The 26,932-nt window shown below is 45.9% G+C and overlaps 1 protein-coding gene across 1 annotated transcript; it reads right to left on the minus strand.

The window, feature by feature from the left end:
- Nucleotides 1–440: 440 nt before the first annotated feature.
- On the minus strand, nucleotides 441–26,803 carry C2HXorf38 (chromosome 2 CXorf38 homolog). Its single transcript, XM_075850763.1, has 7 exons — nucleotides 26,514–26,803; nucleotides 18,485–18,619; nucleotides 9,451–9,573; nucleotides 7,742–7,891; nucleotides 7,335–7,535; nucleotides 7,120–7,246; nucleotides 441–922 (listed from the first exon to the last, which is right to left on the minus strand). Exons 1-7 carry the CDS (start codon nucleotides 26,715–26,717, stop codon nucleotides 912–914), a joined length of 951 nt encoding a protein of 316 aa, XP_075706878.1. The 5' UTR covers nucleotides 26,718–26,803; the 3' UTR covers nucleotides 441–911.
- Nucleotides 26,804–26,932: the final 129 nt, after the last annotated feature.

Raw genomic sequence — 26,932 nt, forward strand, 5'->3', positions numbered from 1 at the left:
TATGACCGTAGGAGTAAATTATGTTTGTTCAGACGTAATATGGTCACATTCTAACATCGAGATTGCGGACGCAAGGCCTAGAACCCCTCCAGCTCTACTGAACCTAACAGATCACCAGAGGTTTCTAGACACAGAGTCCAAGTGTTACATCCGTAATACGAAGATTAAAATACGGCCATATAGCAGCCATATACAACTGGCTTTAAAATATATGTAGTTATAAACAACAAAGATCCTCCACAACTATTATTAATGGTCGGGAGAGCGGCCAAAAACATCAGGATTGGTCAAAAGGTATCCAGTGTGTTAGTATTCCTATATACATACATCCCATACAGATCACAGAACGGCTGGGAGTCAACCCGTGTGCTTGGCAATGTAGGGTGACGGAGTAAAGTATAGCATTGACATGATTAATTACAGGCAGCAATGGGCAACAATGATTGTAAAACAATGAGTCTTTATTCTTTAACACCATAATATAAGAAAAAACAAAACATTTATAAAAGGTAAAACATGGTATTGAACCCATCCAGCAGATTCCCACACCCGTAGGGTATGTTCACACGGGCTACTTTCAGCCGACTAAAAATGAGGGGGATGAACGTCTCCAAACATCTGGCCATTGATTTCAATGGGAAAAACGGCGTTCCGTTCCCACGGGACGTTTTTCACACGGCCGTTTACGGCCCGAAAAACGGCTGAAAATAGCTTGTGTGAACATACCCATAAAGTACGTAATGTATGATATAGTTACAGCAAAATGATTCTGACAGCCACTGCTGTGTCACGACTATTAATGGTGGCTCTTTCTTATGCCAGTTATAACTGGCACACGACAATGATACAAACGAGAACTGAATATATTCCCAGTGATCCGACTTGCTTAAGATTTAAACCATTCTTCTGTTCTAGACGTAGCCTGAAAAAATAAAAATAAAATATATATATATACTCAAAGTTTGACACATGCCATGCCAGTTTTCTGTTTTTATAATTTTACGTTTTTTTTGTGTTTTTTTTATTTTAACATCCTGCAGATTACAGTGCAGAAGGCGAAACCTTCACTGTTTACAGTTATTATTAATTAATATTAATATTATTTATTTTGAAAAGCCATTTATTCCAGAGCGATGCATATAGGTAATACAGAACATTAGATAATAAAAACAAGTACAACAAACATGAGCTTGCTGAGTGATAGGCTGGTACAGAAGGAGCAAGGCACTGCCCGCAAGGGCTTTCAATCTACTATAGGTCTCAATTATAAAAACTGTTTAAGGAACCGGTTTTGTAGTCGCAGCAAAAAACCTAGTGGTTTCTACTAAAAATGACGTGGTTTTTCTGCAATTGTGGAAATAGCCGCATCAAAACCGACTCATGTAAACATACCCTCAGACAACTGTCTCCAGCAGGAGGCTCCCCCCCCCCCTCAGCCCTGTCTGCAGTAGGGCACGCACACACATTAAGCCTCACCCCCTCAATAGTTTACTAGCCAAAAATGGAATAGATCAGCAGGAAATTAACCTGTGTTCTCTGCAAGATTTCTAAAGGAACATGCAGAAAATCCTGCAGACTGACCAACAGTGTGAAAAGACTTATCTCCTGTTTCCTTTGATCATTCAGTTCCTTTAACCTCTTAGGGTATGTTCACACGGCAGCGTCCGTAACGGCTGAAATTACGGGGCTGTAGACAGGAGAAAACAGCTCCGTAATTTCAGCCGTAATGGCGTGTTGAGGCGCTTTTTGCTGCGTCCATTACGGACGTTAAATGGAGTCCATGGAAAACGGCTCCATTTACGTCTGACAGGCACTTCTTTGACGCGGGCGTCTTTTTTACGCCCCGCCTTTTGACAGCAGCGCGTAAAAAAAATGACCGTGTACACAGAACATCGTAAGACCCATTCTAATGAATGGGCAGATGTTTGCCAACGCTATCGAGCCACATTTTCGGACGTAAATCGAGGCGTAAAATGCCCGAATTACGTCCGTTAATAAGCCGTGTGAACATACCCTTACTGACATTTGACGTAAATGTACGTCATAGTCGGTGAGGGGGGCAGAGTATGAAGCGGGCTCATGGGCTGAGCCTCCTACATACAGAATACTACATCCTACATACGGTATATGCCGCGGATCTCAGCTGCATGTAACAGCTTACACATCACACTTAGGCCAGATTCACACGAGCGTTGCGTTTTTGCGCGCGCAAACAACGCGGCGTTTTGCGAGCGCAAAAACCATTTGACAGCTGCGTGTGTCATGCGTGTCTGATGCGCGGCTGCGTGATTTTCGCGCAGCCGGCATCATAGAGATGAGGCTTGTCAACGCCCGTCACTGTCCAAGGTGCTGAAAGAGCTAACTCTTTCAGCACCCTCGACAGTGAATGCCGAACACAACAGCGAAAAACCTGTAAAAAAAAAAGATAAAGTTCCTACTTACCGAGAACTTCCCGGCCGTTGCCTTGGTGACGCGTCCTTGGTGACGCGTCCTTGGTGACGCGCCTCTCTTGACATCGGGCCCCACCTCCCTGGATGACGCGGCAGTCCAAGTGACCGCTGCAGCCTGTGATTGGCTGCAGCCTGTGCTTGGCCTGTGATTGGCTGGAGCTGTCACTTGAACTGAAGTGTCATCCCGGGAGGTCGGACTGCAGGAAGGAGACAGGAGTAATCGGTAAGTTAGAACTTCGGTTTTTTTTACAGGTTCATGTGTTTTGGGATCGCAAGTCACTGTCCATGGTGCTGAAACAGTTTAACTCTTTCAGCACCATGCACAGTGAATCTCTCCCGACGTCGCGGACCGGAAATTTTTTTGCCGGGTTCGGCCAAAACGAGTTTGGCCGAACCCGGTGAAGTTTGCCTCGGTTGTCGGGGTTCGCTCCTCGCAAAGACACTCCGTTTGGATGCTTGGAAACAGAAAAGCACGTGGTGCTTTTCTGTTTTCATTCATCCTTTTCACTGCTGTTGCGCGAATCACGCTCGTCCCACGGAAGTGCTTCCGTGTGGTGCGCGTGATTTTCACGCACCCATTGACTTCAATGGGTGCGTGATGTGCGAAATACGCAGAGTTATTGAACCTGTCGCGCTTTTTGCGCAGCAGACAAACGCTGCGCAAAAAGCACGGACTGTCTGTACTGCCCCATAGACTTGTATTGGTCCATGCGTGCCGCGTGAAAACCACGCGGCCCGCACGGACCGAATACACGCTCGTGTGAAGGATTCACACGAGCTTGTATTCGGTCCGTGCGGGCCGCGTGGTTTTCACGCGGCACGCATGGACCAATACAAGTCTATGGGGCAGTACAGACAGTCCGTGCTTTTTGCGCAGCGTTTGTCTGCTGCGCAAAAAGCGCGACAGGTTCAATAACTCTGCGTATTTCGCGCATCACGCACCCATTGAAGTCAATGGGTGCGTGAAAATCACGCGCACCACACGGAAGCACTTCCGTGGGACGAGCGTGATTCGCGCAACAGCAGTGAAAAGGATGAATGAAAACAGAAAAGCACCACGTGCTTTTCTGTTTCCAAGCATCCAAACGGAGTGTCTTTGCGAGGAGCGAACCCCGACAACCGAGGCAAACTTCACCGGGTTCGGCCAAACTCGTTTTGGCCGAACCCGGCAAAAAAATTTCCGGTCCGCGACGTCGGGAGAGATTCACTGTGCATGGTGCTGAAAGAGTTAAACTGTTTCAGCACCATGGACAGTGACTTGCGATCCCAAAATACATTAACCTGTAAAAAAAAAACGAAGTTCTAACTTACCGATTACTCCTGTCTCCTTCCTGCAGTCGGACTTCCCGGGATGACACTTCAGTTCAAGTGACATCTCCAGCCAATCACAGGCCAAGCACAGGCTGCAGCCAATCACAGGCTGCAGCGGTCACTTGGACTGCTGCGTCATCCAGGGAGGTGGGGCCCGATGTCAAGAGAGGCGCGTCACCAAGGACGCGTCACCAAGGACGCGTCACCAAGGCAACGGCCGGGAAGTTCTCGGTAAGTAGGAACTTTATCTTTTTTTTTTACAGGTTTTTCGCTGTTGTGTTCGGCATTCACTGTCGAGGGTGCTGAAAGATTTAGCTCTTTCAGCACCTTGGACAGTGACGGGCGTTGACAAGCCTCATCTCTATGATGCCGGCTGCGCGAAAATCACGCAGCCGCGCATCAGACACGCATGACACACGCAGCTGTCAAATGGTTTTTGCGCTCGCAAAACGCTGCGTTGTTTGCGCGCGCAAAAACGCAACGTTCGTGTGAATCTGCCCTTAGGCTTTATTCACACGGACGTGTCAGTTTTGCGCGCGCAATAAATGCTGCGTTTTGCGCGCGTAAAAGGTCCGTGTGGCATCAGCATATGGTGCGCGGCTGCGTGATTTTCGCGCAGCCGGCATCATTATGACACTCTGGTTTTATGTTTACAAACAGAAAAGCACGAGTTGCTTTTCTGTTTTCATTCGTTTATTTTACTACTGTAGCGCAAATCACGCGCGTCAACCGGAAGTGTTCCGTGTGCCGAGCGTGATTTGCACGCACCCATTGACTTCAATGGGTCCGTGCTGCACAAAACACGGGCAAGTATAGGACATGTCGTGAGTTTTACGCAGCGCAGATTCCACAGCAAATGTCGAAACACTTGGCATTGTGTTGCTGGTTCTGCATCCCCATTGAATTCAATGGGGAACACCCGCAACGAAAACGCTGCGGTTTTTGTCCGCAGTGTGGGCATAAGAATTTCTAAATCTCATCCACTTTGCTGCTACTGTAAATGCTGTGGAATTCCACAGCGTTTAGGTTACGTGGGAACCCGGCCTAACGGTAATTCACACGCCAAATTTGTTGCAAAAATGTCTGTGACTGAAAACTGCTGAAAAATGCAGGATACAATTTATTTAAAGGCTATGTACATCTCTGAAAGGGATTTATTTATTTTTAAAAAATAAAAAGGTCAGTCAATGCGTTTTGTGCAACTTTCTAATTAGTTTTTATTAAAAATTATTTTTACTTTTTGAGATACTGCTGTTTGCATCCTGTATACAAAGCAGCTGTATCTAACGCTGAATCCTGTAACCGTCAGGTTCACGGGACTGACGGGTTAAGTGTCTCTGACACGCAGGATCGAGCTGTTAACGATCACATCTAAGTTCATGACCGCGGACCCGATGGATTCAGGTCTTACAGCACGATGCAGCTGCTCTGTATTCAGGACACAAAGCAGCTGTTTCTCAAAAAGTAACAATTATTTTTAATAAAAACTAATTAGAAAGTTGCACCAAACAAACTGATTAAAAGGGATTTTATTTTTTAATAAAAAGATTAAAAGTGTACATAGCCTTTAATGGGCAGAAATAGTGTTATTCGTCATGTACACACCTGACAGCCTTAATGACCAGCTACATTTTTCCGTTTTTGCCTCTCTGCGTTTAATCAGCCATAACTTTTATTTTTTCATTGACGTGGCTGTATGAGGCCTTGTTTTTTTGCGGGAAAAGACGTCGCTGTAAACTAAGCCCCTGCACTGTTAAGGGGTAAAAAGGCTATATACACCTTTGTAAACATTTATTTATTTTTATTGTCCCAATGCATCTAAAATTATAAAAGAAGCAATTTTGCAAATAGTCTAGATTAAAAATGTTTTAATTTTGTGTCTACAGCTCTGTTGCAGAGCGAGGTGCCTCCATGGTAATAAACAGCAAACAAATCTTGTATAGTTTAATTCTGCAAAGATTTCCTCGCCTATCTGCCACCTACTTCTTACTAACCTAGCAAATGCATATTGGCAAGAAGTAGAGGACAAATAGAAGGGAAAATGACCACAGGATCAGACTACTCAGGGTTTGTTGTCTGTTACCATGGAAACACCTAGGTCTGCTAATTTTTTCAAGCTGTTTTTCCAATTGAGGAGTGAAAAACACTGCTCAAAAACAGACGTTTTTCTCGTGGATCTATGTAAGCAATTCTATGGAGAAAAATCATCACCCATATGGCAGCCGATGGAACATGTATATACAAATTTTTTTTCACACAGGAGCACACAATCCAAAAAAGGCCTCAGTGAATAAAAATACGCTGTCACATGGAGTTTCGCTCGGGAGCACCCCTAAAACAAATAGAAACGCCCACTTTTCAGGTAAATTTGCTCAATATTATGGATCCAGATCACACGGAACTGGAAGCAAGCCATAATACAGTTGTGTGCATGAAGCCATAAGGTAAGAAATTCACACTTATCCTCTTGGTCAGCAACCTTAAAATCTTTTTCAACATAACGAAAGATCTAAAAAATGCAATATTTAGTACCTGTGATCACCTGTAGAGGGTGTTATATCCTTTTTAATGAATGTACAACTAGGCCTTTATCCACCTTATCCAATATTGTAATACACAATGAAATACAGTGGTCCCTCAGGTTACACTTGCCACAAGTTACAATATTTACAACTTACAATAGCTGACCCAGCCAATCAGAATGATCCATTAATGGTAAACTACCTGTAATTGGCTACCATGAAAGGAAAATCACTGCATCAAATTTGGGGTAAAATCAGCCAGCGATGTTTTTTGAAACGCATGCGATAATTGGTATCCTAGTAACGCATCTTTGTATCATATTACAGTGCTACTTACTGCTATCTACCAGTAGTACATGTGCTGTACTGCCCTCTACCTGTTCCAGGGTGAAATGCTCATTTGAAACACCAGGTGACAGTGGCTCCATTTTATTTTTACTGTACACTGTATGCACTTTAGAGGACCATGATAAAGCTCCTGTACTCAATATAAGAAGTGATTCAACATCTTTCAGCAGCTGACTTTTATATGTAAGAAGCTTACTGTATACTGGTTTATTATGGAGTTCAATGTATAACAGTATGCAGTTGGCTCCCCCTAGTGGTAGCTGTAGCAGCCTTCATTTAATCCTGTAAATCTTTGTCTATGCAGGGGATTTGGACTTCAACCGCTATAAAAATATATGAAAAAATGAATCAGAGCATAATTTTAAACCTATTTAGATACAAAAATAAAATAGTGTTCAAGAGTGGACATTCACGTCAAAGAAACAAGACATTAATAAACTTAAAACATATTTTTTTTTTCCTGTGATTTTAGACTGAAAAAAACAAACCTTCTGCATTGAGTGGAACATTATTCTTCCACAAGCTGTCAAGCCTCTCGAGGTCTCCTTGCAAAGCGGATTTGAGATCTTCATTTTGGGATAAAAAGTTCTTAAATTTGCTGATTTTGTCCTCATCCTGTAGGAGAATACATATTTTTGTATCAGGCACGTTCCTTCATGCTGTAAGCTTTAATGCAGCCTTGTCCTTTTTATTCCTCCCTTACCTCTTTAGACAATGAACCCTGTTCTTCTATTTCTAGATACAGTTCTTGGATCAGCTGCCGTATAAGCAGTATCTCAACATTATCTGAAGATAAACCGCTGCCTCCCATCGTGATACACCTTTCTGTTTGAAGGTATTCTTTTTCGGGTCCATCAACCTCATACATGCCTAAGTCTTCCACATTCCAATCAAATGAAAGGACCTGAAATGTTTGTAAATTAAGAGAGCTGAATATACATAGTGTTACTGCTTGTGCCAATCGCCAACCCCTCTCAAGGATCAGTCTGGAGTCCCATCAGTCTAACCATACCGATCTGACTTTTATGGTATACTGCCATAAAAGTCTTGTGTTGGACAATCCTTTTAAGAAAAAGTCAGTAAATAGAAGTCATTTAGCAGACTATATACCTCCTGCATTTTTTCACCTTCTCTTACAAGGCCAGGCACATGTGTGAACTCAGCGATTAAGTCATACATCTTTTCTCCAAAGTCTTTCAACCACGGAGACGAGACCATCATGTCAGAAGAGTGCATTAAGTCATTTCGGCACTTTATCATCTGCAAAAAGAAATTGTATATTAAAAAAATATATTCAAATTAATTATTCAAATAAGTTTGGTTGATAGAAAAGATGCCCTGGAGTTGGAAAAAAGGTACAAAAAGAAGAGACACAAAACTGATGGGGGGCATAGAGATTCTTAAAGTGGCCATAATGTTGGTCGAACCCTCCGATTTCGACTGGACCGGCCAGCCACCTAATGTGACATTGCAATCTTTATGTCACATGACCATAGTCACCGTGTAGCTCTAGCCTGAAAATAATGCCTATGCGGGGGCTAACAGAGTCCCTGCGTGTTCCACCATATGGTGCTACCATAATACACAGTTTTAGGCCTGATTTACACGAGCGTGTGTGTTTTGCGCGCGCAAAAAACGCAGCGTTTTGCGCGCGCAAAAGGCACTTGACAGCTCCGTGTGTCATCCGTGTATGATGCGCGGCTGCGTGATTTTCGCGCAGCCGCCATCATAGAGATGAGGCTAGTCGACGTCAGTCACTGTCCATGGTGCTGAAAGAGTTAACTGATCGGCAGTAACTCTTTCAGCACCCTCGACAGTGCATTCCGATCACCATATCGAGTAACCTGTTTAAAAAAAAAAGAGGTTCGTACTTACCGAGAACTTCCCGGCCGTTGCCTTGGTGACGCGTCCTTGGTGACGCGCCTCTCTTGACATCTGGCCCCACCTCCCTGGATGACGCCGCAGTCCATGTGACCGCTGCAGCCTGTGCTTGGCTTGTGATTGGCTGCAGCTGTCACTTGGACTGAATTGTCATCCCGGGAGGTCAGACTGGAGGAAGAAGGCGGGAGTTATCGGTAAGTCAGAACTTTTTTTTTTTTTTACACGTTCACGTATATTGGAATCGGAAGTCACTGTCCAGGGTGCTGAACCAGTTTAACTCTTTCAGCACCCTGCACAGTGACTGTTTCCTGCCGGGTTCGGTCAAAACGAGTTCGGCCGAACCCGGTAAAGTTCGTTTCGCTCATGTCTAAGACACTCCGTTCGGATGTTTGTAAACAGAAAAGCACGTGGTGCTTTTCTGTTTACATTCAGTTTGACAGCTCTTGCGCGAATCACGCAGTTCGCACGGAAGTGCTTCCGTGCGACCTTCGTGGTTTTCACGCACCCATTGACTTCAATGGGTGCGTGATGCGCGAAAAACGCACGATTATAGAACATGTCGTGAGTTTTACGTAACGCACTCTCGCTGCGCAAAATTCACGCATCGTCTGCACTGCCCCATAGAGTAATATAGGTGGGTACGACACGCGTGAAAAGCACGCGCGTCGCACGCGCGTATATTACGCTCGTGTAAATGAGGCCTTACAGAGATATTCTTCCCTACAAGAAACACTTCTAGGGGCTAAAAGCTAAGTTGCTTAATTTTTTTATTTTAGATGGACTGGCGTAATACAAAAAAAAAGGTTGCAAAGTTGAACATAGCCTTTAAATAAATATGTCACGCACATGCAGTAAAACAAAATAATACGTGTTTAGAAAGCACCAGAATATGTCCCCGTGACTGTATTGATAAACTTAAACTTTGAAGTAAATGTTACCTCTCTAACCCTCGATATGTTTGGTATCCTGAAATAATCGCAAGCATTTATCAGGTTGAGAAGAGCTGCTGCATCACACTGCGTGGGTCCCTTTAATTGGGTTTGACCACGTGGCATAAACACCTAAAAAACAAAAATTTGTGGACAGTTTTTTTCAAAATCATTGCGGAAGCATGTTGTGGATTTAGCAGCTAAACTGATAATGTATATTTTATGTAAACACAGCAGATTTTGGTTATGTTCACACATAGCATAAACACTTACAGGATTTCCGACAGGATTTTTTTGTGCGGAAAATCTGCAGTGTATTACAGTAGAAGCAGAGTGGATGACATTTCAACAAATCTCATCCACACACTACATATAAAACTCTTAGAAAATGTACATTGTCAACAGAATTTCATTCTGCAGCATGCCAATTGTTGCAGAAACGCGGCAGAATTTCGACACAAAAAAAAAATTGTCGGAAATTCCGCAGTCTTTACGGTACGTGTGAACGTACCCTACCTGTGGATTTTTGGAGCACATACATATGCAAGTGAATGAGATTTCACAAAACCCTGTTAACACGCATGCATTTTAGGACATATTGCGGATTTTCAAATCCTTAGCATGCCTTATTTGTTGCAGATTTTGCCATGGATTTCCCCAATTGCAAAAGGTGAAATCAATGAGCCAATCCACAGTCAACACATTTTAGGATATTTCTACATCAGAACAGCTGCTGTGAACATGCCCAAATCAATCACGTCTCTATTAATGAATAAGGAATTACTGAATATACTAAGACAAAAACGGCTGAGGGCTCAGCAAAAGCATTCCAGACTTACAAAGATCTCAATAGAAAATTTAAAAATGATATTAAGTTAAAAAAAAGTTATTTACAGAAAAACAAATCGCTAAAGACATTAAAATGAATCCCAATTTTTTTTATAAATATATTAATTCCAAAAACAAAAAAATCTGATAATATTGACTCTTAAAGATGAGCATAGGAATACAATTGTAGAGGAGAAAGGATGGGCTGAGATATTAAACACGTACTTTTGCTCGGTGTTTACTAATAAGCTTCCAGTAACAGATATTCAGGGGGACAGTGATAAAGCCCCCCCCCCCCATATTACCAGGTTAACACAGGAGGAGGTACAGCTGCATCTGAGCAAATTAAATATTGATAAAGCCCCTGGCCCAGACGGCATTCATCCACGGGTATTAAGGGAATTGAGCGCAGTAATGGACAGACCATTGTATCTCATCTTCTTAGACTCACTTGTAACAGGATCAGTGCCACAGGATTGCAGGACGGCTGATGTTGTACCAATATTTAAAGAGGCTCTGTCACCACATTATAAGTGCCCTATCTCCTACATAAGGAGATCGGCGCTGTAATGTAGGTGACAGTAATGCTTTTTATTTTAAAAAACGATCTATTTTCACCACTTTATTAGCGATTTTAGATTTATGCTAATGAGTTGCTTAATGCCCAAGTGGGCGTATTTTTACTTTTGATCAAGTGGGTGTTGTACAGGGGAGTGTATGACGCTGACCAATCAGCCACACGCACTCCTCTCCATTCATTTAGGCAGCGCATAGGGATACTATTAGATCACTATGTTCTGTCTTATACTAACACATTAACAATACTGAAGTGTTTAGACAGTGAATAGACATTCCACGGGATATCTATTCACAATCTCTGCACTTCGTTACTCTGTCTGTGGTAGTTACAGCAGGGCAAGCGTAATCTCGTTGTAACCTGTCATCTACAGCGTAATCTCGGGAGATTACGCTTCCTCTGCTGTAACTACCACAGAAACAGTAACGAAGTGCAGGGATTGTGAATAGACATCCCGTGGAATGTCTATTCACTGTCTAAACACTTCAGTATTGTTAATGTGTTAGTATAAGACAGCACATAGTGATCTAAAAGGATCCCTATGCGCTGCCTAAATGAATGGAGAGGAGTGCATGAGCCTGATTGGTCAGCGTCATACACTCCTCTGTAGAACGCCCACTTGGTCTGAAGCAAAAACACGGCCACTTGGGCATTAAGACACTCATTAGCATAAATCTAAAATCGCTAATAAAGTGGTGAAAACAGATTGTTTTTTTTAAATAAAAAGCACTGCTGTCACCTACATTATAGCGCCCATCTCCTTATGTATGAGATAGGGCACTTATAATGTGGTGACAGAGCCTCTTTAAGAAGAGTAAAAAGGTGGAACCGAGTAACTACCATCCAGTAAGTTTGACATCTGTGGTATGTAAAGTATTTGAGGGTATTCGAAGAGATGAACTACAAAAGTATATACCAGAGAAAAGTCTAATTACTGATAACCAGCATGGATTCATGAATATCAGGTCATGCCTAACTAACATGCTCGGTTTCTATGAGGAGGTAAGTGCAAATCTGGATGTTGGTCATGTGGGTGATGTGATTTATTTGGATTTTGAAAAAGCATTTCATACTGTTCCACACAACAGTCTTGTTCTGGGAGCAACAGACACAGGGACTGGGGGAACGTGTATGCAGGTGGGTAAAGAATTGGTTAAGGGACAGAAAACAAAGAGTTGTTATAAATGGTACTTACTCAAAATGGGTTGAAGTCAGCAGCGGGGTACCACAAGTATCGGTGTTAGGCCCAATTCTTTTTAATCTCTTTATTAATGACCTTGTGGATGGGATTGATAGCAAGGTGTCAGTTTTTGCTGACGATACAAAACTTTGTACGATACTTTAAACTCAACCTGACTTTAAAATATTACAGAAAGACCTAGATAAGCTGGCAGCATGGGCAAAAACATGGCAGATGAAATTTAATGTTGATAAATGTAAAGTAATGCACCTTGACTGCAGTAATAGCATTAATTCATATACATTAAATGGAATAAAACTGGGGATAACGGAACAGGAGAAGGACCTGGGTATTCTGGTAACAATGTCAGGCAGCAGCTGAAAAAGCAAATAGGATTTTAGGGTGTATAAAAAGAGTGATAAAAACCCGGGATTCAAATGTAATATTACCCCTCTATAAATCCTTTGTAAGGCCACATCTAGAATATGCAATTCAGTTTTGGGCTCCATAATGTAAAAAGGACATAGGAGAAATGGAGAGGGTTTAAAGGCGGGCGACTAGATTATTAAATGGGATGGGAGGTGTCGCTTACAATAAAAGGCTAGAAAAATTGGACTTGTTCAGCTTGGAAAAAAGACCAGAGGGGATCTTATTAATATGTATAAGTATATGTGTGGTCAATACAGAGAACTAACACATGATCTGTTCCTTCCAAGGACTCTGCAAAGGACAGGGGGACACCCATTTCGTCTGGATGAAAGACGTTTCAGACATCAATATGGAAAAGGGTTCTTTACAGTTAGAGTGGTCAAACTATGGAATGTCCTATCCCAAGAGGTAGTGTTGGCAGATACTATGTCAGCATTTAAAAAAGGCAAGATGTCTATTTATTTACGAATGGCATTGAGGGTTATAATTAATCAAGCAATGAATGACAGGTAATTTATTGGGAGGAGTTGAACCTGATAGACCTATGTCTTTTTTCAACCTATGTAACTATGTAACCCTCCCTTAGGCCTCATGCACATGAATGTGTTTTTGTGTCCACAATTCGTCCGTAAAAATGTGGATGAATTCCGGACCCATTGATTTCTATGGGCCCATGCACATGACCGTGGTTTCCACAGTCCATGAATTGGCCAGGAGGATAAGTCATTATACTGGCCACAATTGAGGTCCGGGCTCATTTAAATAAATTTGTGCATGGTCCGTAATTTGCGGACGGCCCGCGGATGACATTCCGTGGCCGTCCGTGTCATAATCTTAGGCTGGGATTCCACAGCAGCAAATAAAGAGCAGCAATAAAGAGCAGCAAAATTCTAAAATATTACCCCTTTCCTTCATCCACATCCTCTCACTTCCTTTGGTTGAACTTGATGGAAATGTGTTTGTTTGTTTTTTAAAGAGGCTCTGTCACCAGATTTTGCAACCCCTATCTGCTATTGCAGCAGATAGGCGCTGCAATGTAGATTACAGTAACGTTTTTATTTTAAAAAAACGAGCATTTTTGGCCAAGTTATGACCATTTTTGTAGTTATGCAAATGAGGCTTGCAAAAGTCCAAGTGGGTGTGTTTAAAAGTACAAGTCCAAGTGGGCGTGTATTATGTGCGTACATCGGGGCGTTTTTAATACTTTTACTAGCTGGGCGCTCTGATGAGAAGTAACATCCTCTTCTCTTCAGAACGCCCAGCTTGTGACAGTGCAGATCTGTGACGTCACTCACAGGTCCTGCATCGTGACGGCCACATCGGCACCAGAGGCTACAGCTGATTCTGCAGCAGCATCAGCGTTTGCAGGTAAGTCGATCTTACCTGCAAACGCTGATGCTGCTGCAGAATCAACTGTAGCCTCTGCTGCCGATGTGGCCGTCACGATGCAGGACCTGTGAGTGACGTCACAGATCTGCACTGTCACAAGCTGGGCGTTCTGAAGAGAAGAGGATGTTACTTCTCTTCACAGCGCCCAGCTAGTAAAAGTATTAAAAACGCCCCGATGTACGCACCTAATACACGCCCACTTGGACTTGTACTTTTAAACACACCCACTTGGACTTTTGCAAGCCTCATTTGCATAATTACAAAAATGGTCATAACTTGGCCAAAAATGCTCGTTTTTAAAAAATAAAAACGTTACTGTAATCTACATTGCAGCGCCTATCTGCTGCAATAGCAGATAGGGGTTGCAAAATCTGGTGACAGAGCCTCTTTAAGCGTACTAACAATGTATCTATGCAATTGTGTGCATTTCCCTGTACTGTGACACCACTTTGTGCATTATGTTTAGGGGGGATTCACACGAGCGTGTATTCTGTCCGTGCGGGCCGCGTGGTTTTCACGCGGCACGCATGGACCAATACAAGTCTATGGGGCAGTACAGACAGTCCGTGCTTTTTGCGCAGCGTTTGTCTGCTGCGCAAAAAGCGCGACAGGTTCAATAACTCTGCGTATTTCGCACATCACGCACCCATTGAAGTCAATGGGTGCGTGAAAACCACACAGGTTGCACGGAAGCACTTCCGTGCAAACCGACTGAAACAGCGCACCAGCTGTCAAAAGGATGAATGTAAACAGAAAAGCACCACGTGCTTTTCTGTTTCCGAACATCCAAACGGAGTGTCTTTGCGATGAGCGAAGCCGGACAAGCGAACCGAACTTCACCGGGTTCGGCCGAACTCGTTTTGGCCGAACCCGGCAAAAAAATTATCGGTACGCGACGTCAGGAGATAGTCACTGTCCATGGTGCTGAAAGAGTTAAACTGTTTCAGCACCATGGACAGTGACTTCCGATCCCAATATACATGAACCTGTAGAAAAAAAAACGAAGTTCTGACTTACCGATAACTCCCGGCTTCTTCCGTGCGAACCGACTGAAACAGCGCACCAGCTGTCAAAAGGATGAATGTAAACAGAAAAGCACCACGTGCTTTTCTGTTTCCGAACATCCAAACGGAGTGTCTTTGCGATGAGCGAAGCCGGACAAGCGAACCGAACTTCACCGGGTTCGGCCGAACTCGTTTTGGCCGAACCCGGCAAAAAAATTATCGGTACGCGACGTCAGGAGATAGTCACTGTTCCATGGTGCTGAAAGAGTTAAACTGTTTCAGCACCATGGACAGTGACTTCCGATCCCAATATACATGAACCTGTAGAAAAAAAAACGAAGTTCTGACTTACCGATAACTCCCGGCTTCTTCCTCCAGTTTGACCTCCCGAGATGACAATTCAGTCCAAGTGACAGCTCCAGCCAATCACAGGCCAAGCACAGGCTGCAGTGGTCACATGGACTGGCCCGTCATCCAGGGAGGTGGGGCCCGATGTCGAGAGGCGCGTCACCAAGGACGCGTCACCAAGAACGCGTCACCAAGCCAACGGCCGGGAAGTTCTCGGTAAGTACGAACTTTTTCGTTTTTTTCAACAGGTTTTTCGATATTGTGTTCAGCATTCACTGTCGAGGGTGCTGAAAGTGTTAGCTCTTTCAGCACCTTGGACAGTGACGGGCGTCGACTAGCCTCATCTCTATGATGGCGGCTGCGCGAAAATCACGCAGCCGCGCATCATACACGGATGACACACGCAGCTGTCAAATGTTTTTTGCGCGCGCAAAACGCTGCGTTGTTTGCGCGCGCAAAAACGCAACGTCCGTCTGTATCTGCCCTTATACTGTGAAATCATTGTGTTCATTATCTCTCTACTCTGACATCACTGTTTAAATGATTCATGACCTGTACCTTTACTGATTGAATTATCACTGTAAGAGCGTCTGTTGAATCCCACTGCCATCGGGACTCTTGCGAGGATCTTTCCGGCATCATATTGCAGAACACTACGCAGGAAAGCCGAGAACAACACCTCCCTGTTCACACAGAGTTATTTGACACGAAATCGTGGCAAAAAACAGTCGAAAATTGCCTCCCATTGTTTCCAATGGGAGGTGAAGGCGTTTTTTCCTGCGAGCAGAAAAAAACGCTTGCGGAGAAAAAGAAGCGTCAAGCCTCAAAAACCCCATAGAAATCAATGGGAGACCGAAAAACTTCCTTGAACATCCAACGCGTTTTTTGACGCTTTTTATGTAAAAAACCACGCCGCGGCTGGAAGTCGTCATCTGACTTTCCAGCAGCAGCTTCCGGTCCACATGAAAACGGCGCCGGATTTCGCTCTGCTAACGAGCTTCATTTTAATCTGTGTGGGAGCGGCGTATGCGCCTTTCCCACACAGACGGTGTACGCTGCAGTGAATGGAACGGCTCATGTTCGCATTCTCTATGGGGATGTATGTGCCGTATTCCATTTCTGTATGTGTTGTTAATCGACACATACAGAGATGAAAAAAAAATGGCAGCCCCCATAAAGAAGTAACAGTAAGAAAAAAAATAAGTAGAACACAAGAACACAAATAAATAAAATGTATTTTAATATCACACTAAAAGCAATATTATATATATATATATATATATATATATATATAAAATTATTTCATAACACCTTCCCTTTAAGCCCTGGATAGAGTCGGTCTGGACTATTTTTTGTATCAGTTTTCATAATCATTATTCATTATGAATAAGGTTGGGGAAAGAGGACACCCCTGTCTCGTTCCATTGGTGATGAAAAAAAGGGGGGGAATTGTACAGTTTAGGGGGCAAGCCCAATTTTAGAAGAGTTGCATAAATATAAGACCAACAAACCCGATTAAACGCATTTTCAGCATCTGTGCTCCGTAAGGCTAACAAAGAGGCATAGTGGATAATATTGATGAGTCTGGTGGTATTCTGTTTTCCTTCTCTAGAGGGGACAAACCCAACTTGTTCCGGGGAAATAAGTTTAGAGAGCAGGGGTTTAAGTCTATTGGCTAGGAGTTGAGGAGGGATATGGGGCGGTAACTACCACATTGTGATCTGTCCTTACCCTCCTTAGGAATCGGAGAGCGATGCGCCTCTAAGGCCTGAGGAGGTAATAGGTTTCCCTTGAGGAGGTCATTGCATACGTTTAAAAATGTTGGTACAAGAAGTTGGTGAAATTTCTTGTAGTATATGTAGTATAGGATAGGAAAGCCATCTGGCCCTGGGCTCTTACCGTTAGGGATAGAGTGAAGAACTTTTGATAGATCTTGGTGAGTAAAGGGTGCTAGTAAGGAGATTTTCTCCTCTGGGGACAGAGAGGGGAGAGTTAGTCTATGTTCACACTAAGTTTTTTATAGGCAAAAAATTCTGCCTGGAAAAATCAGCTTTGTTTTTTTTCTAAATAGTTTTGCACCACATGCGTTTTTTTACCTGAATTTTGACACGTTTTTTTTACCTATTTCTTCAACGGTCAAAGTCATAAACTGTAAGCGTTTTTTTTACATAAAACGCATCAAAAAACGCATTGGATGTTTGCAGAGTTTTTCGGTCTCCCATTGATTTCTATGGGGTTTTTGAGGATTAATTCCACATTTTGCTATTGGGTCCCATGATCACTTGTTACGCTCCTGCATACATGTTTGGATATTGCCAATTTATAATAACTAAATGAAGGACTGTATGTATACCTGTCTATTAGTTTGTGGGCAGTATAAAAAGCTGCAAATCAGTTTGTATATGACTACAAGAACAGAGGTGTATGTGTATTTTAGTTCATAGAGTAGGGGCCTGCTCTAGGTCAATGTGGGCTCCCTGTGTATTCCACCTTCTGAAAGGGCTGTTCCCATCCAAGACATTTATGGCGTATCCATGGGATATGCCATAAATGTCTGATAGATACAGGCCCCTTCTATGGCTGCATTCAGCGGAGAAAGAAAGGGGAGACTTGGCCACACTGGTGGCAGTTTCGCCAGATAAAACAGGGCTCGTTCTCGACATAGGTGCAGGTCCAATAGCTGGGACCCGCATCTATCAGATATTTATGGCATATCCCATGAATATACCATAAATGTTTTAGATATCTGTGATACACTTCATACAGTGTGGCCTAACTGTATCTCAGCTGCGAATCCAGCTGAGTGGGACTGACGAGACAGTGGTAGAAGGATCTGATGTTATTTAGGAGGCAGTCAGCACTAGTTCAGACCTAGCTGCTGCTGAAGTCTCATCCCCATATAACGGTTTTTTATACCAAACTGTGATGTGCACAATGGACAAGTAGACCAGATGCTGGCATGGACCTTCGGGAGTCGGGAGGTGGTCAAAACTGCAGTCTCTGTGCCGCACTATTACCCCTATCCCCCCCCCCCCGTCTGAATGTAGCCTTATGATTTCAATTTGCTCTACTATTCAATCTTGAATTAAACAACTTTAGGGCTCTGCTTATACCACGGCGTGTGAACTGAGAGCTGACAAGGCAGTAACTTCCGGGTTCCAAATAAAAATGTCACATTGCAATTGTACGCAGATTATATGTGTTATGCACACTATTTATTACCATTATACATAAATACTATAACAATATATAAATAACTGCTTATTGTTCACGGCAGAGAGACATTACCTTAGCTACCTCCCAGTAATGCGTAGACCATAAGGATGGATCACTGTTTCCCCAGTGTATTTCTCCATTTTTGTTGTTATGGTGAGCTAGAATGAGTTCTTTCCACTGTGCACAAACAGGACAATTGGGCTGAAACTTGTAAAAAAATAAAAAATTTAAATTATTTCATTTAACTGCTGACATGAACAAGAAATGAGAATAAATAGTGTATACAACAATTGTTCTAATTTTCTATGTTATAAAAAGGTTAACAAAAAATGATGGCTCAAAGATTTCCATAAGTGTTAAGGACAATAAAGGAAAGAACAACCATTTTCAGAAATGTGGGGCTTCCAGAAGTGTGTTTTGGAATTATTTAAAGAGATTAAAAAATATGAGTGCACCTTTTAAAAATATGTGGGGTAAATCATGCCAACCATCTTCTTTACTAAGCCTGGCCTAAGATGATCTTAGTAAATGTGGACAATTGAGTGGACAAAAGGTCCGGGTGCTGAGACTCCCACCAGCGCTGAAACGAAAGTGCAGAAGCACTGAGTTGAGCGCTTCTGTTTATGTCCGTCTTCAGCCTAATGAAGAGCGCCACTCACAGCAGACTGCTCAGCTGAGCGCTTCTGCCCCTCCGTAAGATTCTGTACATGGGACTCCAAAAGTTGCTAGAACAAAGGGGCTGGGGTGCTGTGCTTAGTGGCGGAACGACCGCTATAGCAGACATAGCGGCTGTTATGGGGCCCGCAGCATGAGGGGGCCCATGCTGCCCGGAACATAACATTTATGTTCTGGGACGGGCGGCATAGGCCCTCTTATGCCTGTTGGCGTCGCTAGCACTGGGTACCCGAGTGACTGCCACATTCAATTGTATCTGCGTCCTTAAGAGTGTGTGGCACTATCTACAAGGGGACGCTGTGTGTGGCACTATCTACAGGGGACGCTGTGTGTGGCACTATCTACAGGGGACGCTGTGTCTGGCACTATCTACAGGGGACGCTGTGTGTGGCACTATCTACAGGGGACGCTGTGTGTGGCACTATCTACAGGGGACGCTGTGTGTGGCACTATCTACATGGGGTTGTGTGATCATTATTAATGGTATCATAAAATGGGGAGGGATGGGGGGGCATGCAGGGATCGCTGCAACATAACAAAAAATGCTAAGCTCACCCCTCCCCTTTACACTTCATAAGTGAGCAACAACAGATGGAAACAATTCCTTCCTGTCCCGGTATTTTGAGTTTCAGGTTAGTTTTTTTAATCACTATTATGACTATGAAATAAACAGAATTAAAGAGGCTCTGTCACCACATTATAAGTGGCCTATATTGTACATGATGTCATCGGCGCTGTAATGTAGATTACAGCAGTGTTTTTTATTTAGAAAAACGATCATTTTTGACACTTGCTCCGTACAAGTAATGGCATGTGCAGGCGTCTTTCGCAGCGTCCATTACGGACGTAATTGGAGCTGTTTTTCTATGGAGTCAATGGAAAACGGCTCCAATTTACGTCCCAAGAAGTGACAGGCACTTCTTTGAGGCGGGCGTCTTTTTTACGCGCCATCTTTTGACAGCAGCGAGTAAAAAAAATTGACCGTCGGCACAGAACATCGTAAAGCCCATTCAAATGAATGGGCAGATGTTTGCCGGCGCATTGGAGCCGTATTTTCGGACATAATTCGAGGTTTGTGAACCCAGCATTAGGGTATGTTTGCACGTAGAGTCAAAAACATCTCAAAATACGGAGCTGTTTTCAAGGGTAAACAGCCCCTGATTTTCAGACATTTTTTGAGCAACTCGCGTTTTTCGTGGCGTTTTCGCTGCGTTTTTACGACCGTTTTTGGAGCGGTTTTCATTGGAGTCTATGAGAAAACGGCTCCAAAAACGTCCCAAGACGTGTCCTGCACTTCTTTTGACGAGGCTGTAATTTTACGAGCCGTCTTTTGACAGCGACGTGTAAAATGACAGGTCGTCGGTACAGTACATCGTAAAGCCCATTGAAAGTAATGGGCAGATGTTTGCCGACGTATTGGAGCCCTTTTTTCAGACGTAATTCGAGGCGTAAAACGCCTCCATTACGTCTGAAAATAGGTCGTGTGAACCCAGCCTAACAGCTCTTGCACATGATTGTGATCGGGCCGTGAAAAACTAACTGTGTGACGGCCGGATTTCCCGGCCTGGCCATGGTACATGTGAACGGGACTCCTGACATCATAAACATTTATGATGCTTGAAAGTCACTGTTGCCTCCACGGAACTGCTGTTCTGTACTGAACAAAATGATACAGTATGGAACAGCAGTTCCGTGGGGAGGCACTTCTGCTCACATGTACCGTGGACGGGCCGGGAAATCCAGCCAACACACAGACTATTTTTCACGGCCCAATCGCGGTCGTGTGCAAGAGCTGTTAGGCATCCGTCACAACCTACGTTTAAAAGGGGTTGTCCAGGATTTAAAATAATTAGACCAAGAAAACGGATTATTATTATTTTTTTTAAAAGAAACAATACGCACCTGTACAATCCCCTGTCACAACAATGCTGCCACTCCAGTGGTCAGCTTTCCTGCTCTTAGCAAAAAATTTTTCAATCACGCACAACCCCTTTAACATATACGGTACGTCGGGAGCTTTTCCCAGCGTATACTTCAAAAGTAGGACAAAAAATTATATGAATATTACAGGTGAGTTTTTTATTTTAGGGAGAAAATTCTTTTGAATGCACATTGTATCAATAGGGAAAGTTGTCACTGGCAGCACACCTGAGCACAAGTATACCTGAATCTCCTGCCAGTCCCAGTATACTCCTGAACCTCCTGCCAGTCCCAGTATACTCCTGAACCTCCTGCCAGTCCCAGTATACTCCTGAACCTCCTGCCAGTCCCAGTGTACTCCTGTACCTCCTGCCAGTCCCAGTATACTCCTGAACCTCCTGCCAGTCCCAGTATACTCCTGAACCTCCTGCCAGTCCCAGTATACTCCTGAACCTCCTGCCAGTCCCAGTATATTCCTGAACCTCCTGCCAGTACCAGTGTACTCCTGAACCTACTGCCAGTCCCAGTGTACTCCTGAACCTCCTACCAGTCCAAGTGTACTCCTGAACCTCCTGCCAGTCCCAGGGTACTCCTGAACCTCCTGCCAGTCCCAGGGTACTCCTGAACCTCCTGCCAGTCCCAGTGTACTCCTGAACCTCCTGCCAGTCCCAGTATACTCCTGAACCTCCTGCCAGTCCCAGTATACTCCTGAACCTCCTGCCAGTCCCAGTATACTCCTGAACCTCCTGCCAGTCCCAGTATACTCCTGAACCTCCTGCCAGTCCCAGTGTACTACTGAACCTCCTGCCAGTACCAGTATACTCCTGAACCTCCTGCCAGTCCCAGTGTACTACTGAACCTCCTGCCAGTACCAGTATACTCCTGAACCTCCTGCCAGTCCCAGGGTACTCCTGAACCTCCTGCCAGTCCCAGTATACTCCTGAACCTCCTGCCAGTCCCAGTATACTCCTGAACCCCCTGCCACTCCCAGAATATTCTTGAACCTCCTGCCAGTCACAGTGTACTCCTGAACCTCCTGCCAGTCCCAGTGTACTCCTGAACCTCCTGCCAGTCCCAGTGTACTCCTGAACCTCCTGCCAGTCCCAGTATACTCCTGAACCTCCTGCCAGTCCCAGTATACTCCTGAACCTCCTGCCAGTCCCAGTATACTCCTGAACCTCCTGCCACTCCCAGAATATTCTTGAACCTCCTGCCAGTCACAGTGTACTCCTGAACCTCCTGCCAGTCCCAGGGTACTCCTGAACCTCCTGCCAGTCCCAGTATACTCCTGAACCTCCTGCCAGTCCCAGTGTACTCCTGAACCTCCTGCCAGTCCCAGTATACTCCTGAACCTCCTGCCAGTCCCAGTATATTCCTGAACCTCCTGCCAGTACCAGTGTACTCCTGAACCTACTGCCAGTCCCAGTGTACTCCTGAACCTCCTACCAGTCCAAGTGTACTCCTGAACCTCCTGCCAGTCCCAGTATATTCCTGAACCTCCTGCCAGTACCAGTGTACTCCTGAACCTACTGCCAGTCCCAGTGTACTCCTGAACCTCCTACCAGTCCAAGTGTACTCCTGAACCTCCTGCCAGTCCCAGGGTACTCCTGAACCTCCTGCCAGTCCCAGGGTACTCCTGAACCTCCTGCCAGTCCCAGTGTACTCCTGAACCTCCTGCCAGTCCCAGTATACTCCTGAACCTCCTGCCAGTCCCAGTATACTCCTGAACCTCCTGCCAGTCCCAGTATACTCCTGAACCTCCTGCCAGTCCCAGTATACTCCTGAACCTCCTGCCAGTCCCAGTGTACTACTGAACCTCCTGCCAGTACCAGTATACTCCTGAACCTCCTGCCAGTCCCAGTGTACTCCTGAACCTCCTGCCAGTCCCAGTATACTCCTGAACCTCCTGCCAGTCCCAGTATACTCCTGAACCTCCTGCCACTCCCAGAATATTCTTGAACCTCCTGCCAGTCACAGTGTACTCCTGAACCTCCTGCCAGTCCCAGTGTACTCCTGAACCTCCTGCCAGTCCCAGTGTACTCCTGAACCTCCTGCCAGTCCCAGTGTACTCCTGAACCTCCTGCCAGTCCCAGTATACTCCTGAACCTCCTGCCAGTCCCAGTATACTCCTGAACCTCCTGCCAGTCCCAGTATACTCCTGAACCTCCTGCCACTCCCAGAATATTCTTGAACCTCCTGCCAGTCACAGTGTACTCCTGAACCTCCTGCCAGTCCCAGGGTACTCCTGAACCTCCTGCCAGTCCCAGTATACTCCTGAACCTCCTGCCAGTCCCAGTATACTCCTAAACCTCCTGCCACTCCCAGAATATTCTTGAACCTCCTGCCAGTCACAGTGTACTCCTGAACCTCCTGCCAGTCCCAGTGTACTCCTGAACCTCCTGCCAGTCCCAGTGTACTCCTGAACCTCCTGCCAGTCCCAGTGTACTCCTGAACCTCCTGCCAGTCCCAGTATACTCCTGAACCTCCTGCCAGTCCCAGTATATTCCTGAACCTCCTGCCAGTACCAGTGTACTCCTGAACCTACTGCCAGTCCCAGTGTACTCCTGAACCTCCTACCAGTCCAAGTGTACTCCTGAACCTCCTGCCAGTCCCAGGGTACTCCTGAACCTCCTGCCAGTCCCAGGGTACTCCTGAACCTCCTGCCAGTCCCAGGGTACTCCTGAACCTCCTGCCAGTCCCAGTGTACTCCTGAACCTCCTGCCAGTCCCAGTATACTCCTGAACCTCCTGCCAGTCCCAGTATACTCCTGAACCTCCTGCCAGTCCCAGTATACTCCTGAACCTCCTGCCAGTCCCAGTATACTCCTGAACCTCCTGCCAGTCCCAGTGTACTACTGAACCTCCTGCCAGTACCAGTATACTCCTGAACCTCCTGCCAGTCCCAGTGTACTACTGAACCTCCTGCCAGTACCAGTATACTCCTGAACCTCCTGCCAGTCCCAGGGTACTCCTGAACCTCCTGCCAGTCCCAGTATACTCCTGAACCTCCTGCCAGTCCCAGTATACTCCTGAACCTCCTGCCACTCCCAGAATATTCTTGAACCTCCTGCCAGTCACAGTGTACTCCTGAACCTCCTGCCAGTCCCAGTGTACTCCTGAACCTCCTGCCAGTCCCAGTGTACTCCTGAACCTCCTGCCAGTCCCAGTGTACTCCTGAACCTCCTGCCAGTCCCAGTATACTCCTGAACCTCCTGCCAGTCCCAGTATACTCCTGAACCTCCTGCCAGTCCCAGTGTACTCCTGAACCTCCTGCCAGTCCCAGTGTACTCCTGAACCTCCTGCCAGTCCCAGTATACTCCTGAACCTCCTGCCAGTCCCAGTGTACTCCTGAACCTCCTGCCAGTCCCAGTATACTCCTGAACCTCCTGCCAGTCCCAGTGTACTCCTGAACCTCCTGCCAGTCCCAGTATACTCCTGAACCTCCTGCCAGTCCCAGTATACTCCTGAACCTCCTGCTAGTCCCAGTGTACTCCTGAACCTCCTGCCAGTCCCAGTGTACTCCTGTACCTTCTGCCAGTCCCAGTGTACTCCTGAACCTCCTGCCAGTCCCAGTATACTCCTGAACCTCCTGCCTGTCCCAGTGTACTCCTGAACCTCCTGCCAGTCCCAGTATACTCCTGAACCTCCTGCCAGTCCCAGTATATTCCTGAACCTCCTGCCAGTCCCAGTATACTCCTGAACCTCCTGCCAGTCCCAGTGTACTACTGAACCTCCTGCCAGTACCAGTATACTCCTGAACCTCCTGCCAGTCCCAGGGTACTCCTGAACCTCCTGCCAGTCCCAGTATACTCCTGAACCTCCTGCCAGTCCCAGTATACTCCTGAACCTCCAGCCAGTCCCAGTGTACTCCTGAACCTCCTGCCAGTCCCAGTGTACTCCTGAACCTCCTGCCAGTCCCAGTGTACTCCTGAACCTCCTGCCAGTCCCAGTATACTCCTGAACCTTCTGCCAGTCCCAGTATACTCCTGAACCTTCTGCCAGTCCCAGTGTACTCCTGTACCTTCTGCTAGTCCCAGTATACTCCTGAACCTTCTGCCAGTCCCAGTATACTCCTGAACCTCCTGCCAGTCCCAGTGTACTCCTGAACCTCCTGCCAGTCCCAGTGTACTCCTGAACCTCCTGCCAGTCCCAGTATACTCCTGAACCTCCTGCCAGTCCCATTGTACTCCTGAACCTCCTGCCAGTCCCAGTATACTCCTGAACCTCCTGCCAGTCCCAGTATACTCCTGAACCTCCTGCCAGTCCCAGTGTACTCCTGAACCTCCTGCCAGTCCCAGTGTACTCCTGTACCTTCTGCCAGTCCCAGTGTACTCCTGAACCTCCTGCCAGTCCCAGTATACTCCTGAACCTCCTGCCTGTCCCAGTGTACTCCTGAACCTCCTGCCAGTCCCAGTATACTCCTGAACCTCCTGCCAGTCCCAGTATATTCCTGAACCTCCTGCCAGTCCCAGTATACTCCTGAACCTCCTGCCAGTCCCAGTGTACTACTGAACCTCCTGCCAGAACCAGTATACTCCTGAACCTCCTGCCAGTCCCAGGGTACTCCTGAACCTCCTGCCAGTCCCAGTATACTCCTGAACCTCCTGCCAGTCCCAGTATACTCCTGAACCTCCTGCCAGTCCCAGTATACTACTGAACCTCCTGCCTGTCCCAGTGTACTCCTGAACCTCCTGCCAGTCCCAGTATACTCCTGAACCTCCTGCCAGTCCCAGTATATTCCTGAACCTCCTGCCAGTCCCAGTATACTCCTGAACCTCCTGCCAGTCCCAGTGTACTACTGAACCTCCTGCCAGAACCAGTATACTCCTGAACCTCCTGCCAGTCCCAGGGTACTCCTGAACCTCCTGCCAGTCCCAGTATACTCCTGAACCTCCTGCCAGTCCCAGTATACTCCTGAACCTCCTGCCACTCCCAGAATATTCCTGAACCTCCTGCCAGTCCCAGTGTACTCCTGAACCTCCAGCCAGTCCCAGTGTACTCCTGAACCTCCTGCCAGTCCCAGTGTACTCCTGAACCTCCTGCCAGTCCCAGTAAACTCCTGAACCTTCTGCCAGTCCCAGTATACTCCTGAACCTTCTGCCAGTCCCAGTGTACTCCTGTACCTTCTGCCAGTCCCAGTATACTCCTGAACCTCCTGCCAGTCCCAGTGTACTCCTGAACCTCCTGCCAGTCCCAGTATACTCCTGAACCTCCTGCCAGTCCCAGTATATTCCTGAACCTCCTGCCAGTCCCAGTATACTCCTGAACCTTCTGCCAGTCCCAGTGTACTCCTGTACCTTCTGCCACTCCCAGTATACTCCTGAACCTTCTGCCAGTCCCAGTATACTCCTGAACCTCCTGGCAGTCCCAGGGTACTCCTGAACCTCCTGGCAGTCCCAGTGTACTCCTGTACCTTCTGCCAGTCCCAGTGTACTCCTGAACCTCCTGCCAGTCCCAGTATACTCCTGAACCTCCTGCCAGACATTTTTTTCTCGCACACCCCGTACCTGCTTCCCCTTCGCCCGGCACTGGCACCTCTTCCTCTGTCTTGGCGCGGTGATTCTGCTGGCTAGCTGCCGGTGAAATCTCTGCATCTCCGCGTCTACATATCCCCGCAGGCGGCTCTGTAGCATCAGCAGGCACTGTCCAGCCTTCATCCAGTTCTTATATTCCCTGCAGTTCAGCCTCGCCATCAGACCGGGCAGTGCCATGTTAACTGTGCAGCTGGTACACTCCTGTCCTGCCGCACTAAGTGATTCCGGGGCAAGGAGCTGACTCCACCCCAGTCTACACAGTACAGTAAAGAGACGTGTCTGCAGTCAGCGGCTGCTCCCTGTACAGTTATCATTGTAGTTAGTCTACAGAACAGTGAGCAGTACAAGAAAGCAGAATGACAGTATTTCGTTATATATGTAAACTATTAGAC

Source organism: Rhinoderma darwinii, chromosome 2 (assembly GCF_050947455.1).
Source record: "Rhinoderma darwinii isolate aRhiDar2 chromosome 2, aRhiDar2.hap1, whole genome shotgun sequence".
NCBI classification, from domain to species: Eukaryota; Metazoa; Chordata; class Amphibia; order Anura; family Rhinodermatidae; genus Rhinoderma; species Rhinoderma darwinii.

What these genes read in the sequence shown, in the direction of transcription:
- C2HXorf38 (XM_075850763.1), bottom strand. Translation starts at nt 26,717, where the DNA reads ATGGCACTGCCCGGTCTGATGGCGAGGCTGAACTGCAGGGAATATAAG. An exon ending in ATTACTGGGAGGTAGCTAAG is followed by an intron (nt 9,574 to 18,484) that starts GTAATGTCTCTC and finishes TTTGTTTTTTAG; the next exon opens with GTGTTTATGCCACGTGGTCA. An exon ending in AAGGTGAAAAAATGCAGGAG is followed by an intron (nt 7,536 to 7,741) that starts GTATATAGTCTG and finishes CAAACATTTCAG; the next exon opens with GTCCTTTCATTTGATTGGAA.